The 16,324-nt window shown below is 41.9% G+C and overlaps 1 protein-coding gene across 9 annotated transcripts in view; it reads left to right on the top strand.

The window, feature by feature from the left end:
• SCN8A (sodium voltage-gated channel alpha subunit 8) overlaps positions 1-16,324 on the top strand; it is a 114,956-nt gene that overhangs the window by 46,442 nt on the left and 52,190 nt on the right. For 6 of the 9 annotated variants that reach the window (XM_043533205.1, XM_043533204.1, XM_043533198.1 and 3 more), the window contains 2 exons: positions 2,107-2,198; positions 13,739-13,960. In XM_043533205.1, coding sequence (XP_043389140.1) covers positions 2,107-2,198; positions 13,739-13,960 — 314 coding nt within the window. Of the gene's footprint in view, positions 1-1,882; positions 1,975-2,106; positions 2,199-13,738; positions 13,961-16,324 lie in introns of all 9 variants that reach the window. The other 3 variants (XM_043533199.1, XM_037884003.2, XM_043533203.1) reach the window with 1 other exon arrangement.

Genomic DNA, 16,324 nt, shown 5'->3' on the forward strand with positions numbered 1-16,324 from the left:
GTAGGGTTTTGTAATTAGTGTCCAGCATTCTAGCTTTGCCCCTATGCCAGAAAGTTGGCATGTTCTGGTGAGCTGAGCTCGGGGATGGGAACTAGGAATTTCTAAATCCTGGCTCCACCACTGACTCCCTCCATGGCTTTGGTTTGCATGTTAGGATTTCTTGGGCTGCATTTTGGATACTTGTGGGTTAACGGGTAGATATTAACCTTTTGCAGCTAAAGATTCAGAATCCCAAAAAAGGAAGTCCACCTTACAGTATTTTATTTTGTCTAGCTCATTCTTTTCCCCTTTTGCTGAATCCACTTATCTTCCAAGTCTAATAAGCAGTGAAGTGCCCAGGTGTCTTACAACATGTAGACTACTAAATTCATTTTCCTAATTAGAGATGAATTCTAAACGTTTGGCACCTTGTATCTTATAAAAATGTGTTTCACCTCTTGGCCTGTTCTAATGCACTCTTACAACCCCTGCTATCGTCAATGGAAATATGTCATTGACAATCTGACCAACGCCTGGGAGAGGAATAATTGTTTCCCTTCCATATTTGCTTTGACACATTTTACACCTGTCCATGTTCTGGGCTCCCAGGGCCAACACTGGCTACTGAAATCAGAGAGATGATTGACTGAAGGCGTGGGGGTCTGATTTTCAAGGGTCCAGGGGACTTGCATGTCGCTGGAGTTGTGCGTGTTCCGCTTTTCTGAAATATCAGGCCCCAGTGCAGAGGCTTAGGGCATTGGGTTTTTTGGGTGCCAGCACTTTCACTAGTTGTCCTTTCTATATATTGTTTATTAAAAGATGCATTGTTCAAGAAATGCAAATGAGGCCTTAAATTCAACTAGTCAACACCTGAGATTTTCATAGGCGCCTAAAGGAGTTAGATGCAATTTATTGTGAATTGGGAACCTAACTCCTCTAGGCTCCTTTTGAAAATCCCATCCAATATCATTTGTTGTGCAGCTGGATGGTAAGTTAACAAGCAATGCAATATCAACATTGAAAAGACTGTCAGGTTCTCAAAAGCATCAGTACCAAGCATTGTGGGCTCACTCATGTTATAGCCATACAATCACCTTACCATCAGTGGGGTTGTACTGCTGTCATATCAGGAGGATTTGTCCCAAATTCACCAAGGCCTGGGGATCATTTAAATCCCACTCACGAGGCTTAGGTGATGTCTAGCTAGTTCTTCTGCACACTGGTGAATTTGACCTGTAGTGCCTGGAAAGCTACGAAATGTCAGACTTTCCCAAAACAGCAGAATTATTTTCAGAGGCAGTTTGTTTAGTGGTTACAATAGGGGGTCTGGGAGCCAGGACCCTTGGGTTCTATTCCTGGGTTTGATACTGATTAACATGAATCTGTTCCTGGCTTTGATACTGATTCATTTAACCTCTCTGTGCCCCAAGTCTGGCCATCTGTAAAATGGTGATAATACTTAACTGTGCCTCACAGAGAGGTGGCGAAGAAGACATTACTGAACTAATGTCTGTGTGGCACTTAGGTGCTGCATAACTGCAAATGTTGATGACGATTAAAAACAGGAAGGAAAGTGAAGTAGCTCTGATTGACAACATACCCCATTGAACTGAGGAAACAGTCTCTCCGAACATACCTGGTTTCTTTTGCCAAGTAACTTTTTTAAATTGCTTTGCACGGGTCCATACAGTATTAAAACATTAGACTCCAAATTTGGGAAAGCTCAAAGAGCAAAACATGCTGTTGTTGAGACCTTTTTAAACTGGTTTTGGCTTTGTATCCTTCTCTGTCTCTCTCAATGCCAGTTCTAAAGCATTTTAAATTAAAATCTGTTTCCTACAAACGATTATATTAAAAGGAAGGTGACCCCAATGGTGCCATTAACTCTGGTTTAATTCTGCAGGTATATAACAGAGTTTGTAAACCTAGGCAATGTTTCAGCTCTGCGCACTTTCAGGGTTCTGAGAGCTTTGAAAACTATTTCTGTAATTCCAGGTAAGGCGGCCTCCGGTTGGTGTTAGCTGTTGGGTACAGGCCTCTGTGAGTGATGTATTGCTTTGTCTGTAGTTGTTTTATTGGTGTGTGTTTTGTCATTGTGTTTTTTGTGTATGACCTCCCTCATTACAGATATGTCACAGAGTTTGTGGACCTTGGGAATGTCTCAGCATTGAGAACTTTCAGAGTTCTCCGAGCTTTGAAAACTATCTCTGTTATTCCAGGTGAGGAGTCTTTTAAGCATTAATGCTTATCTTGTGTATGTCTCCCTCTTTCTCTTTCCTCCCCCCCCTTCTCTCACCACTTACCTTTCAAAAATGGCACTGGGACATTTTTGATGGGCTTTGCAGTCTGTATGAATCAACAGTGATTTAAAAAAAATAATGTAAGACAGTTGGATGAATACTGATAATTGTATACCATCCTCTTAAGTGCATGTCTATCAATATCTAGCCTCTGTGTGAAAACCCTGAAGTATAATTCAAAACAAATAAAGGGCCAGCTACTGCCATTCTTACTCAGGCTGAGTAGTGCCTTGCTCCAGGAGTCATCCAGTTCACTTCAGGAACTTTCGGAGTTACACTAACGGGGATTTTTTTAAATAAAGAACCAGTCATTCTGGGAGGGTTATGAACCCTACTGTGTCAGGGCATACAGTACTTTTAACTTTATCCAATTGTAAAAATGAGGCCTATTGGATCACCTAGCCCATCCACTACGCCCTGCAGCCAGTGCAGAGAAGCCTTCGGCAATACTGTATCTAGTATATTGTCCAGTCTGGTTTTTAAAGTGCCAAGTAATGGAGCTTCCTTCACTGTGGCTTTCTGGCTTAGTGGACGAAGCATGTGATGAGGCGCCAGAAGTTCTTGCGTTTTGCTCACCATGCTGATCATATGTGTGGCCTCTATTTTTGAGTATGTGAATTTGTGGACACCCAACTTTAGACACCTAAGTAGAGCCTGGTTTTCAGGGGTGCCGAGCAACTTTATCTTCCAGGGACTTCATGTTAGAGTTTTGGGTGCTCAGCACATCTGAAGTTGGGCACCCAAAATCAGAAGCCACTGGGGGGAGAGTTTTGGTCTTAACCTCCTTTGTTTTGTCTTCTGATCTGGAAAATGGGAGTGAGATTTGCTCACTTGCTTCCCAGATATTAGGTTTAGCAAGTTGATAGTTTGTATAGTGCTTTGGGGGTGGAAAGTGCGGAGTGTTTTTATGTTGTTTTTTTCTGACAATGTACTGAGGGGATATTTTTGAAGGCTTTAAGTGCACTGAAAATACAGATTGCCTTGGAGCATGAGTTGGTCTATTCCAGGGTTCAGGGGAGAAGTGACGTAAAATTGTTACCTCAGGTTGTGTATTTTTAGTGATGTCAAGCCCAGCCTACCTCTTTCTCCATCTCTCCAAAATGTAGCTCTGCTCTGGAATGAGCAATAGCGCCATCTTTACTTGTTAAGTAAACGATGTCCAGCAACATCCTGCTATTTTCTCAGTGTGCTATTGCATGTATGTTTGCAAAAAAACAAACTACAGTGTTCTAGGAGGCAGATGCCTTTTCCCTCCCTCCAGACTGCCAAGCCTACCATATTTATAAACCCTACCTGCTGCATGATGCTTTTAAATACCACCTGCTTTTCTTGCACTGAATGATAGAGAATTGCTCCTTAATTAGAATGCTCTTACTTAGCCTTGTCGGATGGTTGGCTGCACAGCTTAAGATACACACATAAGGAGGAAGAACTATCTGATTATCGTTGATGATGATGCACTGCTTGGAGAGCAGTTGTGATGCTGTCAGTGCACTGCAGTTCTTACACCGCCTTGGTAAAAGAAGAAGTATGCTGAAACTGCTTCAGGATTTGCTTCACATTCATCAGTATAGCAGAGTGAAATAGTGTAATCAACTGCCTAGTTAGTGTGTAAACTTGCCATTGACCTCGCATGAAAAGATGTGGAGCTGTTCAGCTGCATATCCTAGGCCCCATGCTCCTAACTGCTAACAGAGATTCCTCTCTAGCTCAAGTGTGCTTTTGGAGCCAGGAGAATCTAAGTTCCATCCCACCCCGCATTGTTAAGTTCAGCATAGCCAGTTTGCAGCAAAGTGAGGGTGGCTGTTACAGTATTGAATGCATTGAATGCGAAGGCTAGAATTGGAAATGGGCGGAGCTTTGGTCACTGACTTAAATTAGAGCCTAGATCAGAATCTCCCCTGATTGTGCAGCGCTGGGGCCCAGTAGAGGCTTTGCAAAACAACCCCCTGCCTTCTGGTCCCATCACTAGCAAGAAATGGAATAATTAACCTACTGGTTGATTGTCTTTAGGGTAAGCTTGGAAGCGCTAGTTGTGGGGCAGAGAGCTAGTGTATTACTTGGTGGCTTACTGTACACACAGGGTAGAAGTGTACTTTTCTCAAGGTAATGTATTTGAATATGTTAAAATCTAAATGTTTTCTCTTGTTTCTTCAGTGCATGCAGTGGGATGGGAATTCCAGTGTCACAATGACCTTGAGAGAACCATTTTATCATTATGACAGATGTTAAATAAACCTTTTGTAAATAATTAGAATTGGCCTCTTCAGATGAGCAGTGGGTGTTTAGATGAAAAGTATGCAGGACTGGAGACATGCTGCTGGATAAAGTTTCAGGTGAGGTGCAGGGTTTGCATGGCTTAGTGGATCACTAATAGGATATAGAGACACTCACCTCTACTTCACCAGCTCAATTCTAGTCTATGCTAGCAGTAATTCCCAAATATGACCATCGTAAGATGGCTTGGTGACCTGTGCTAAATGAGTTGTTGGTCTTAGTGCAGTTCCTGCTGGGGAAGAGAGCGCATCACACATGCAATGACACAGCAACTGCCAAGTGGCCCCAGGCACTGGAAACCTCAGCAAAGAGGCCAAATACCAAATAGTGCCAGGGGAGTGAGCTTAATCCTTCACATCTAGAGGTGATTCCTCCAGACATGCAGGCTAGAGGGCTTACATGGTGTGCATATATTGTCCTGCGACTAGAGAAAGGACTCTTCTGCAGGGCTGTCAATCTGCCACCTTTCACTGACATGCAGGTGCATATGCGCACACAAACTGAGGGGCAAGTGGCAGTGCACGCTGCATCTCTTAAATTCTGAAAGAGGAAAGTAGTGGTGCTGTGAGTTGTCTCCTGGGGCCTATCTATACTGGGGAAATTTAAAAACCAATTTAGCGGAACCAATTTTAAAACAGTGTGAGCCATAGTGCAGAGCTGACTTAAGGAAGGCAGGTCCCTTTTTTAATGAAATGGAGTAGTCTTGAAAGCAGCTCAGTAAAAATGGGTCAGGTCACCTAAAACCAGATCTACAATACTATTCTAACCAGTTTGAAAATATCCCTAGTATCAGTAGACCGATAGTGTGGTTCTGCTTTAGGCTGGGAAGGCAGACAGCTGAACATCTCACAGGCAACTTTTAATAGTTGGTGAATTAAGCACAGAACTCACTCTGCATCCTGTTGTATAGAGCCAGGGTCACATTATCTGACTTGACAAATTGTGTGAAGAAACACATGTTGAGTCCATCGCAAATGGAAACTAAGCCCGCATCACCCTGAAAACTTAGTTTCCAAGACAATTGCAACCCATTGATATCTGAACCAGGACATTCCTTTTAACTATGAATTGGTAAAGCAAAGCAACAGTGAGGAATCAGAACGATATTCCAAGCCCCCAAGTGACCAAATCTTTCAGTGATACAATTATTAATGTTTTTAAGAGCCTAATTTTCCATGGTGTCTCATACAGTTCTTTACACCAGTGCACAGCAGGAATAATGATTGCACACTGTCAGAGCAATAGAGAATGGGAGCCTAGAGGCACTGAAGATTAGCAAACAACAACTTAGAGGGCTGAAGGGAGCAGGGTGTAAAAATTTCCAGTTGTGTCTGGAAAAATGAATAGCAATAAAGCTACTTGGAAATTGACAAGAACTTTGGCGTTGATTAAAAGCTCTGAGTTTAAAAAAAAACATTTTATTCCTACCTGGAACTTCCTTTATTGGTTTTATTTTACAGTTTCATGTGCCTGCTACCCTAAGGCCCCTTTACATCAGCCTGGCAATGTAAGGGGTGCTTCGAGGGGGTAAGACGCTTTTATACTGATGGAACGGTGTAAAGAGACCTTAGAATAAATGAGAATCAGGCACAGGTTCCCAAAAGATCACTGGCTCCTCTCTTTTGCATTTTTCGTCTGATATTTATATTCAAGCCTAGATTTTTGTTTAGTTACTCAAAGTGCTTAATTCAGATAGATAACTGGTGTGTACTAAATAACACAGCCTTGATAATGAAATGCCTTCATTTTAGCATTTCTCTACAGATGAATTGCCACTGATTCAGACTGTTCTTTAGTTGCATGGTCCATTCAAGGTCTAAGACATGGCATGAACCATGGCAAGGTGCAAAGTAGAGCTAAACTTTAAAATTTATCTGATAATTGCAAGGATCAATCTAAGTAGAAGCCCTCTTGAATGTCACAAAGCGTGAAAATCAGAAACTAAATCTGCTCTGCTGAGCCTTGCAGTTATATTGCATGATGTAGTATCCCAGCTTATTCTTGATTCCTGCTTATGTAATTCAACTTGCTTCACATTTTTGTTTGACATGTGATAAATTATGGATGGTTCAAATGTGTTTTGGTCAATGTTTTTACCATTTGTTTTCCTCCCCAGTTTCCCTATTTGCAAACTCACTTTTTAGAAAGTCAAGACTCCATTGTCATGTCACATGCTGGCACTTACATTATATAACTGAAATAGTAAAAAGGCTTTGAGAGGATGTTACGTGTCAGTGGATCTGGTAATTCTTGAAAATGCATAATTTACATGACTTTCTCTTGTAAACTTAATGTTTTGGGTTTGTTTTTTTTTTAATTCCAAAATGTAGAAGGGTTGGGACATAAATCCAGCTCTCAGAAACCTACAGAAATTCAGGTTCAGTTCTGGGTCAACATAAAACATCCCAGTACAAAACTTCTATGTTTGTAGCCAGTGCAACTGGTCAAGAAAATGGTTTTGGTGGTTTTTTTTCGTGTCCCCTCTATGAAAAATGTTGATGATTTAAAAAAAAAAATTCATCCAACTTTTTTTGAGGGGGCTGCTGAAAAAACAAAGCTTTTCCAGTTTTCAGCTAACAAATTTTTATGGCCAAAAAAAAAAAAAATCTCATTTTTGTTTTTGTTTGTGTTTGATGAAAGGTAAAAAAGTCTCCTTTTAACATCTGATTCGCATCCTGCAATTTTTTCTGCAACATAAACAGGATGCCATAAACTTGTCTGGGTAACTAGGTTGGCCATTCTGGCTCCTAGCTCTTTGTGGTGCAAGACACTCTAGAATTGATTGCCCTATGTGCTACTGGTGTTGCTTTATGGGCGTCACCTACTGAGACACCATGGGATAACTGCTCAGATTTTTCCGGTATGCTGTGACAGCAGCCATGGTTACAGCAGGTGGCATGAATGGTGGAGATGCACAAAATGCTGAAAAGAGCTGCTGTGTAGACATGGCTCAGCCATGCTTGTTGCAGCTGAGTCAAATAAGTGTAATGAACTGGTTACAAAAACATAGGTGCACCTGGAGTGTAGCTCCAAGTGTAGTTGCAAGTTCCAGATATGGGGTGCTAGACGGGGCTGAGAGCTCTCACTGATTCCAGCCAGTTGATCAGGAAGGGCAAGCTTGCGGTTAAGGCACTGGGCTGCGATTCAGGAGATCTGCATTCAGTTCCCCACTCTGCCACAGACTCCTTGTGTAACCCTAGGCAAGCTGTTTACTGTCTTTGTGCCTCATTTCCCAGATGAGCATCTTCAGTCTTCATTTGTCTTGTCCATTTAGATGGCCATTTAGATTAACTCTCCAGGACAGGGGTTGCCTCTTATTCTGCATAGACACAGCATCTACCCCAGTGGGGCTCCACTCTCAGCTGGGGCCTCTAGATGCCACTACTAGTAACATACACAATAACCTATCTATAATTCTGAGATACAGTAAAATACTGCATCGTAGAGTCTGGCCATTGAGCAGATTGTCCATACAGCACATCCAAAAGGAAGACATTTGGAAAACAAATGGACACAAACTGTAGGTTGCCAAAGAAACATTTTTGTCACTGGAAAATTTTCCCCCTAGAGCGTTTTCTGCCCTGGAATGTACCATGCACAGAAGCAACTGCATCGAGCTCTCCCTGAATGTGGACACACACGTACATGGCTTGATAAATCTTTCAGCTTTGTTGCATTATTTACCACTGAGATCTGCAGAAGGGCCATGTAAATCTATGTGGTCTAAAAAAGTCCTGGAGGAAGGAGAGGATCGTATGACTCAGCTCCAGCCCACTTGCAGTTTAATGGTATGAAAACATTTGAGGCAAGTTGATTATAAGTTGAAGTGGAAACATCCTCGTTGCTTAGAGGGAGCAAGCTGCAGTATGAGGCTTTTTCCTGATGAACAAGCATTTCTGGACTGAGAGGTTTTAATGCTTAAATTTTTCATGTGACTTTCCAGCTGGTGACTAGAAAAAGTTGGCCCTGGCAACTGAAGCACTGTGTCCACAGAACAGGAGCAGCATGATCAGTGCTAGTTTCCACATGAGGTTTTGGACCAATGTGCATAATCCCTGTCCTGGAGGACCGATTCTTCACAGCTCATTTAATCTTTGGGCTCCCTACTGAGACATCCATCAAGGATGTCTTATGTTCTTATGATACCAGTTGTGATGCTCACCAAAGAAACTCACCAGTCCTATTTCACAGAAGAGGGTTGTCAAGCAGCCATTGGAGGATAAAAATGCCATGCAATCTTTAGCAACCAAAAGTGGCGGGAGGCCTCAATTTTACACTTCATCCAAAAGGCGGCACCTTCAGTAGCATCAGTCCCGGTCATCAGTTAAGTAGTGATGCAGATAGGAGGAACTCCCACCGAATCATCAACACTTCCCATAGCAATCTGATTTTCTGTAGAATTCTCCCATCCAATTACTGGCCTGGCCTACGCCTGTGAGCTCCAATGAGGTTGCACTACAAGCTGGCTTCACTTTGCCCAGAAATTTAAAAATAAAAATCACCACGTCTAATCTTGCTTCACAAGTTTTTGCTGATTGCTGGATTTTGGGGCAGGTCCAGAAGTCTGCATTGTATGGCTCTAAAAATGAGTGCCATTTATTCAGATTTTAAGGCCATGAAGGGACCGTTATGATGATCTAATCCGACTTCATGCATTACACAGGCCATAAGGATTTCACCCAGTCAAAGCAGTCATAATACTAGGAGTGGGATTTGAAACCAGGCATTTAGGGGAGACTGCGACCTTAACTTCGTGCTTGGCCACTTCTGCCAATTACAGTGTTGACCACTTGGTTGAAGATGCAGACAAACTTCAGCTCCTTCTGATCTCATTGTGGAAATGAATTACTCCAGACTTACAATGTGGTCTCAAGAACCATCACACCAAAGACCAATTTAGCTATGTATTCTAGGTCTGAGCATTCTGCAACACATAGATCATACAATAAAGATGGATCGGAAGCAACCAGCTAATTCTGTCAAAACAAAGAATGCATGGAAATATATAAATACTTGCATGTAATATCTAGGCAGAGAACAGTGACTAGGTGCAAAGACTTCTGATCTGGACCCTGATGCAAAGTTCATTAGAATCAATGGGAATCTTTTAATTGACTTCGGTGGGCTTTGGATGAAGCTGCTGGTAACCTAGGAGGGTCTGACAGCTGACAGTTGAAGGCTGGTGTGGTGATCTGAGCCAGAGCTTTGGGTCTGATCCAATCCTAGCTGAAATATTTACTGCTGGAACAGTTGCACACTCTCTCTCTACTTCAGAACTAGTGCCTATAGACAAGCATAAGAGGGGTTGATTGCCCAAGAGGTTGTTATAGAAGGCTGGTGGTGGTCTGAGGAAGCATCTTAAGCCTGGAATGACTGCTTGGGCTTAACAAGGCTAACATTTCTGGAGTTTTTAAACCTAAAGCCCTCTTGGGAGGTAGCTAAAGCAGTGATGAGGGGGAAGTTAATATCAATTACAATTGTGTGGAAGCACTGATGGATGTGGTGAGGTTTTGGGAGGCAAGGGATGGAAATCCATACATGGTCTGGGAATAATAAAGTGTATCAAAAGTGCTCACAGCTAACAGTAGATTAAGGGAGTAAGAGATTCATAAAGCACAACATTTAATGACTCATTAAATGCCTCCTTCTGAATATGAATTAAAGGGATAAGTTATCATTGTGGCTGATGGAAAAAGCACTTCAGTAAATATGTTAAAAGGAAGGATGCCAGTCTCATAGGAGTCTCTCTTATCGGATCTCTAAAAGGTTAGGTAGGGATTTCTTTTCAGAAGTTGCATATGATCCAATTCCCTGGGCAGAGAGTAAAGAAAGGTAAACTACATTTCTTATCTGGAAAAATATTTTGGAGGACGAAGTTTGGAGATGGTTCAGGAGTGTCCAATAGCAGTAGGGGCCTAGATAACTTTTCTATGGAATACTATGCAGTCAAGGCCAGAGCTAGTGATGGGACACCAGACTAAATCCACCTGTGACATGATCTGGTATGGCAAATGTTTTGTGACACATCTTCCCCACTTGCTCTGGAAAGGATGTAGGGGCACCCGTGCTGAACTCTTATGGGAAAGCTGACCAGCCTGTACGCACAACCTGCTTGCCCAGCTCCGACAGGATGAGGAGGAGGATGAGAAACTAACAACATTTTATTTGTTTGTCAAAGACCAAAAAGTAGTTGCTGTGTGAGTAGAATTTTGCAAGGCATGAAAGGGTCTGATTTGCCGAAGCAGAAGAAGTGAGACAGAACAGACAAAGGGAGTAACTTTGTGTTCATGGATGCTTTTAAAAGTTATCAGTACTGTTTATAATATGAATAAGGAGGTGGAGGGCTAAGCACGAATTTCTAGCTGAAACTGAGATCTAATATTGGCAGAAACATTTGATGGTCTCTGTTGTGTCTCGTGGACATGGGGCTTAGAGCTCGAGGGAGAGGTGAGGGATTTTGTTGTGGTGAAAATGTTGCTTCTCTTTCTTAGTCAGTCAGTAAGCAGGATGAAGGTGGCTTTTATTTTAATTTACTGAAGTGGTGCTTGAGTTTGTGGGGCCTGGCAGTTTTGTGGTGGGAAAACCGTTTTGGCCTTTGTAAACGGAGCAGGGTTGAGTTGGAAGTTGCCATGGGAGGGAACATCCCAGGATTATTTTCCAGAGTCACTTATGGCCACCCTTAGAAATTCTGTCTGAAATCCACGTGCAGCAAAGCTCTTGTCTGCTTTTCCTCCCTTCATGCTATAAATGCAGAACAATCCCGCTGGACGTTAGAGTTGTTTGTTTTTTAAGGGTCTACCCTTGTTTTTCTTCTACACTCTAAATTCCTGTTGACTTCTGACTGGGTTCTGCATACCTTTCATGTAGGTCTGATTGAAGGTGTTATTCTGCATTCCTTGCTCATGCAAATTGTCCACTGAATTGAAGGATGGTACCTGGGCAGATCAGACTGAGCTTGGAAGATCCCTTTTATTTCTTGCCTAAGACATGTACTGTCGTTCGTATTAAACCACATACATCAACTGAATTTGAAGAACAACTAGCCAAAGACTTAATAGCAAAAAAATTTTCAGTACATCAGAAGTAGGAAGCCTGCTAAACAACTAGTGGAGCTACTGGATGATCAAAATGCTAAAGGATCACTGAAAGACGATAAGGCCATTGCAGAGAAATTAAATGAATTCTTTGCATCGGTCTTCACGGCTGAGGATGTGAGGGAGATTCCCAAACCTGAGCCAATCTTTTTAGGTGACAAATCTGAGGAACATATTATTAATAATTTGATCTGCAAATGTTGCCACCTCACTGTTTAACCCCTTTTTTCAGATGATACAAAACTACTCAAGATAATTAAGTCCAAAGCAGACTGCAAAGAGCTACAAAAGGATCTCTCAAAACCGGGTGACTGGGCAACAAAATGGCAGATGAAATTCAGTGTTGATAAATGCAAAGTGATGTACATTGGAAAACAATCCCAACGATACATATAAAATGATGGGGTCTAAATTAGCTGTTACTACTCAAGAAAGAGATATTGGAGTCATTGTGGATAGTTCTCTGAAAACATCCACTCAATGCGCAACGGCAGTCAAAAAAGCAAACAATGTTGGGGATCATTAAGAAAGGGATAGATAATAAGGCAGAAAATATCATATTGCCTCAATATAAATACATGGTACGCCCACCTTTTGAATACTGCGTGCAGATGTGGTCACCTCATCTCAAAAAAGATATACTGGAATTGGAAAAGGTTCAGAAAAGGGCAACAAAAATGATTGGGGTATGGAATGGCTGCCATCTGAGGAGAGTTTAATAAGAGTGGGACTTTTCAGCTTTGAAAAGAGATGACTAAGGGGGTATATGATAGAGGTCTATAAAATCATGAGTGGTGTGGAGAAAGTAAATAAGGAAGTGACATTTACTCCTCCTCATAACCCAAAAACTAGGGGTCACCAAATGAAATTAATAGGCAGTAGGTTTAAAACAAACAAATGGAAGTATTTTTTTTTCACACAATGCACAATCAACCTGTGGAACTCCTTGCCAGAGGATGTTGTGAAGGCCAAGACAGGGTTCAAAAAAGAACTAAATAAGTTCATGGAGGATAGGTCCATCAATGGCGTCCCTAGCCTCTGTTTGCCAGAAGTTGGGAATGGGTGACGGGATGGATCACTGGGGCACCTGGCTTTGGCCACTGTTGGAAGACAGGATACTGGGCTAGTTAGATGGACCGTTGGTCTGACCCAGTATAGCCATTCCTATGTTCTTAACTGTCTTGTGCAGCTTTGGCTCCAAGTTTATAGAGTCCCAAAGAGGCAGTTTATACTGGAGAAAATCCTAACACTTTTCGTGGAATCCTCTTATGCCAGATTGAAAGAGTAAAGGCCAGTCTAAAATGGAAATTTACACAGGTTTAACTAAAGGTGTGTGTTTTAAACCAGTTTAAACAAATGCGACTGTGTATGTGGACAATCTGATATCCTTTTAAACCTGGCTTATATCTGTGTAGCTTGCACCATATGAACAGGGTTTAAACCCAGGTAAGACTGTCCACATAGGGGTTTGCATCAGTTTAACTAAGTTAGATTTTGCACTGATTTAACTGGGTGTAACATCCGTGTGCAGACAAGCCCTAACATTCATCTCAGAGGCTCCTATATATGCGCTGTCACTAGAGAACAAAGATTTTGAATGGTGACCTTTTAATACACCGGACCCCTGCTAGAACGCGGGATTTGGGATCCATGCCCGGTACCGCGTTAACGCAGGGTCTGCGTTAGAATGAACTGCAATTAAAGTAATTAAATTTGGGATCCATGGCCGCGACCGCATTATATGCGAATTCGTGCTAGATAGACGCGCGTTCTAGCAAGGGTCCGGTGTATTTTAATTTGTTTTAAGACACTGGGTCAGATTTATTCCTTTTCCTTCACTGAAGTCAGTGGAGTTATACCCAGGATTCATTTGGCTCAGCTTCCCTCCCCCACCCCATTATACTTTTTGCTTTAATCAATGTACGGTAGGGGAAAACCTGAATAGATCCAGTGCATCTTCGATTTTCCATGGACCTGGCTGTCCTTAAGCAATGACCTTTTGCCACTATGTTATAGATGTAATGTGCAATGTATTGTCTGTGTGATAATTATATAAAAGTTATTTCTAGCCCTGTTTTCTCTCTGCAGGCTTGAAGACCATTGTGGGCGCCCTAATTCAGTCTGTGAAGAAACTGTCAGATGTAATGATTTTGACAGTGTTTTGCCTCAGTGTCTTTGCTTTAATCGGCCTGCAGCTGTTTATGGGCAATTTGAGGAACAAGTGTGTAATATGGCCAATTAACTTCAATAAGAGCTTACTAGAGAATGGCACCAGGGGGTTTGACTGGCAAGAATACACCAACAATGTCTGTAGGTATTTCTGCAGCAATGCTCCCTAAAGTCTGTTTCCTTTTTACTTGACGAAATGTTGTTGGCCAAGATTTTCAAAATGACTTGAGATTTTGGGTGCCCAACTTCAGGCACCTTAAAGGCCCTGGTTTCTCAGCACTTTCTGGAAATTGGGTCTCTTTAAGGTGTCTTAAATTGGGCATCCAGATTCACTTTGGAAAATCATGGCTTTGTCCATTTCAGCATGGTGAGTGCTGTTCCTAAAATAACCACTGTCCACTGGACTGGCCAGTCCTTGTTATAACGTTGCAGATCTGGAGAGGCCTGTGCAAAGCTCTGTAGATCTGTGCTCAACCTATGTTATTTTGTTTAGATCAATGTGACTTTTGCTTTGCAATTCGAACCCCACAAAATGGTGGTCCTGTCCACCTCCACAAAGTAGCTAAAACACAATTCTGCCTTGAGTGTAAGTGGTACTGGAGAGTGTGTCGTCCTTGACCCTGGAGTGTGCTGTGAGCACCAACCATGTTTTAATTACATCAGAGGATGGTTGTGTTAGTGTTCCATAGTGCTGGTTCTTTTCCAGGAAAAGTGGAACCAAAAACTCCAGAGAAAAAATTAGTTTAAATCACCAAGTTTCACCATTGTATTAATTTCAATGGAATGAATAAATGGTTCCAAAGATTTAAAGGTGTTAAATGACCCTGCCACTGTCCAATGTTAAGCAGTTTTACTGGTATACAGAGACCTCAACCTGCTTAGTACCATGGCAACACATCATTAAATTTCAGTAAATTTCAAAATTTGAGGATCAGGATGACAAAGACCAAATGATGTCCCAGTAAAGCCAGGGGTCCCAGGAAATGTTGCGGGTGGCAGCCATGATAGTGAAGCTCACTTCTTTTAGTCAGCAATTGTGTTCACTTTTGCCTCCTCGCCCCCCAAAAGGACCCAAAAAGGGAATGATGAGCAGAATAACCTATCCTCTCATTATTTTGTCTACAGATTAGGTCTAATTTCTGACAATCCACCTTTGGTTCATTGATTTCCAGTCCCTCACTTTTCTTGTTTATCGGCATGATCTTAACACAGTCCTTGAATTAGATCAGTTGGCCTTTTTGTTTAGACTAATTCAGCCTGTCTCTACCTTTTGCACTTTTCCCCATCTATATTTATTGTTATAGATTGTCACACCTTATAAACTTTTATCTCCTTTCCCACAGTTGGGCTCACAAATGGAGTAGGCCTACTAGGCCCCAATTATCACTACATCATCTGGTTTCAAGGACAAACCCTACCCTGTGGCCCATGGTTCAAGGCTCACTTGATACTTGGCCCAGGTTTGCAACTTGTTTGTCCAACCCACAGTGAGTTCTGTGCCTCCGAGCTCACAAACAAAGCTTTTTACAGCCCAGTCTGTTTAGTTTTAAATGTAGAGTTTTTGAAAGCTACTTCCTTGCTTCAGGGATTCCTTCTCTCTGGCTGTGTCTTATCAAGTGTTATTCATGAGTGGTCAGCCAAGATTGCATACAACTCTGGAGAGAGGGCTTTAGGGATTGAGAAAGTGGCTCATGTATTTGATTCTTAAATCCTAGTTCTATAGCAGGGAGGCTCCCAGCATCAGGGCGTGGGGCACAATAAGCTTCTCTCTATCCTCCACTGAGCTGTACATGCTTTCTTTGTATTAAGCCTTGACCTGACCCCCACTTTCCCATTATATCTATGTCCAGCATCCTCTTCCAACTGCCATTCTTGCATCCTGGCCTCCTGTCTCATAAAGCCTTATCTTTGTGTGTCAGTCAGCATTGATTTAGAAAAAGACCAAGCATTTGGAAAAGATATGTGCAAAGAGACCTACGGAGCATGTTGAACCATTTGTAACTAATAGTTTAGTTGTAAAACTAGGCCTGGTGTCCTTTCCTTTCCTACTTATTTATTTTCAATCACTCTAACAGTTCATGCAAATTAATTGCAACCTAGGAGCTATTTGATTATTCTCTATTCATGACAGGTTTCAGAGTAGCAGCCGTGTTAGTCTGTATTCGCAAAAAGAAAAGGAGTACTTGTGGCACCTTTGAGACTAACCAGTTTATTTGCGCATAGCTTATGCTCAAATAAACTGGTTAGTCTCGAAGGTGCCACAAGTACTCCTTTTCTTTTCTCTATTCATGGTGTGCAACTGGCAACCTTTATTACCTGATATCAGTTCTTCATCCTGACTGGTTGACTTTTATACAAATGGGGATAATGAACCCTAAATACTTGTGTCTGTGCCCAAATGCCATGTAGATACAGGTACTAGCTCAAAGAGCAGCCTATTCCCCAAACATTAACAAGAGCAAAAACGTGTCCCCGAATAAAAACAAGGTGTAAACATGGTGAGCG

The sequence above is a fragment of the Chelonia mydas genome, chromosome 20 (genome assembly GCF_015237465.2).
Source record: "Chelonia mydas isolate rCheMyd1 chromosome 20, rCheMyd1.pri.v2, whole genome shotgun sequence".
NCBI classification, from domain to species: domain Eukaryota; kingdom Metazoa; phylum Chordata; order Testudines; family Cheloniidae; genus Chelonia; species Chelonia mydas.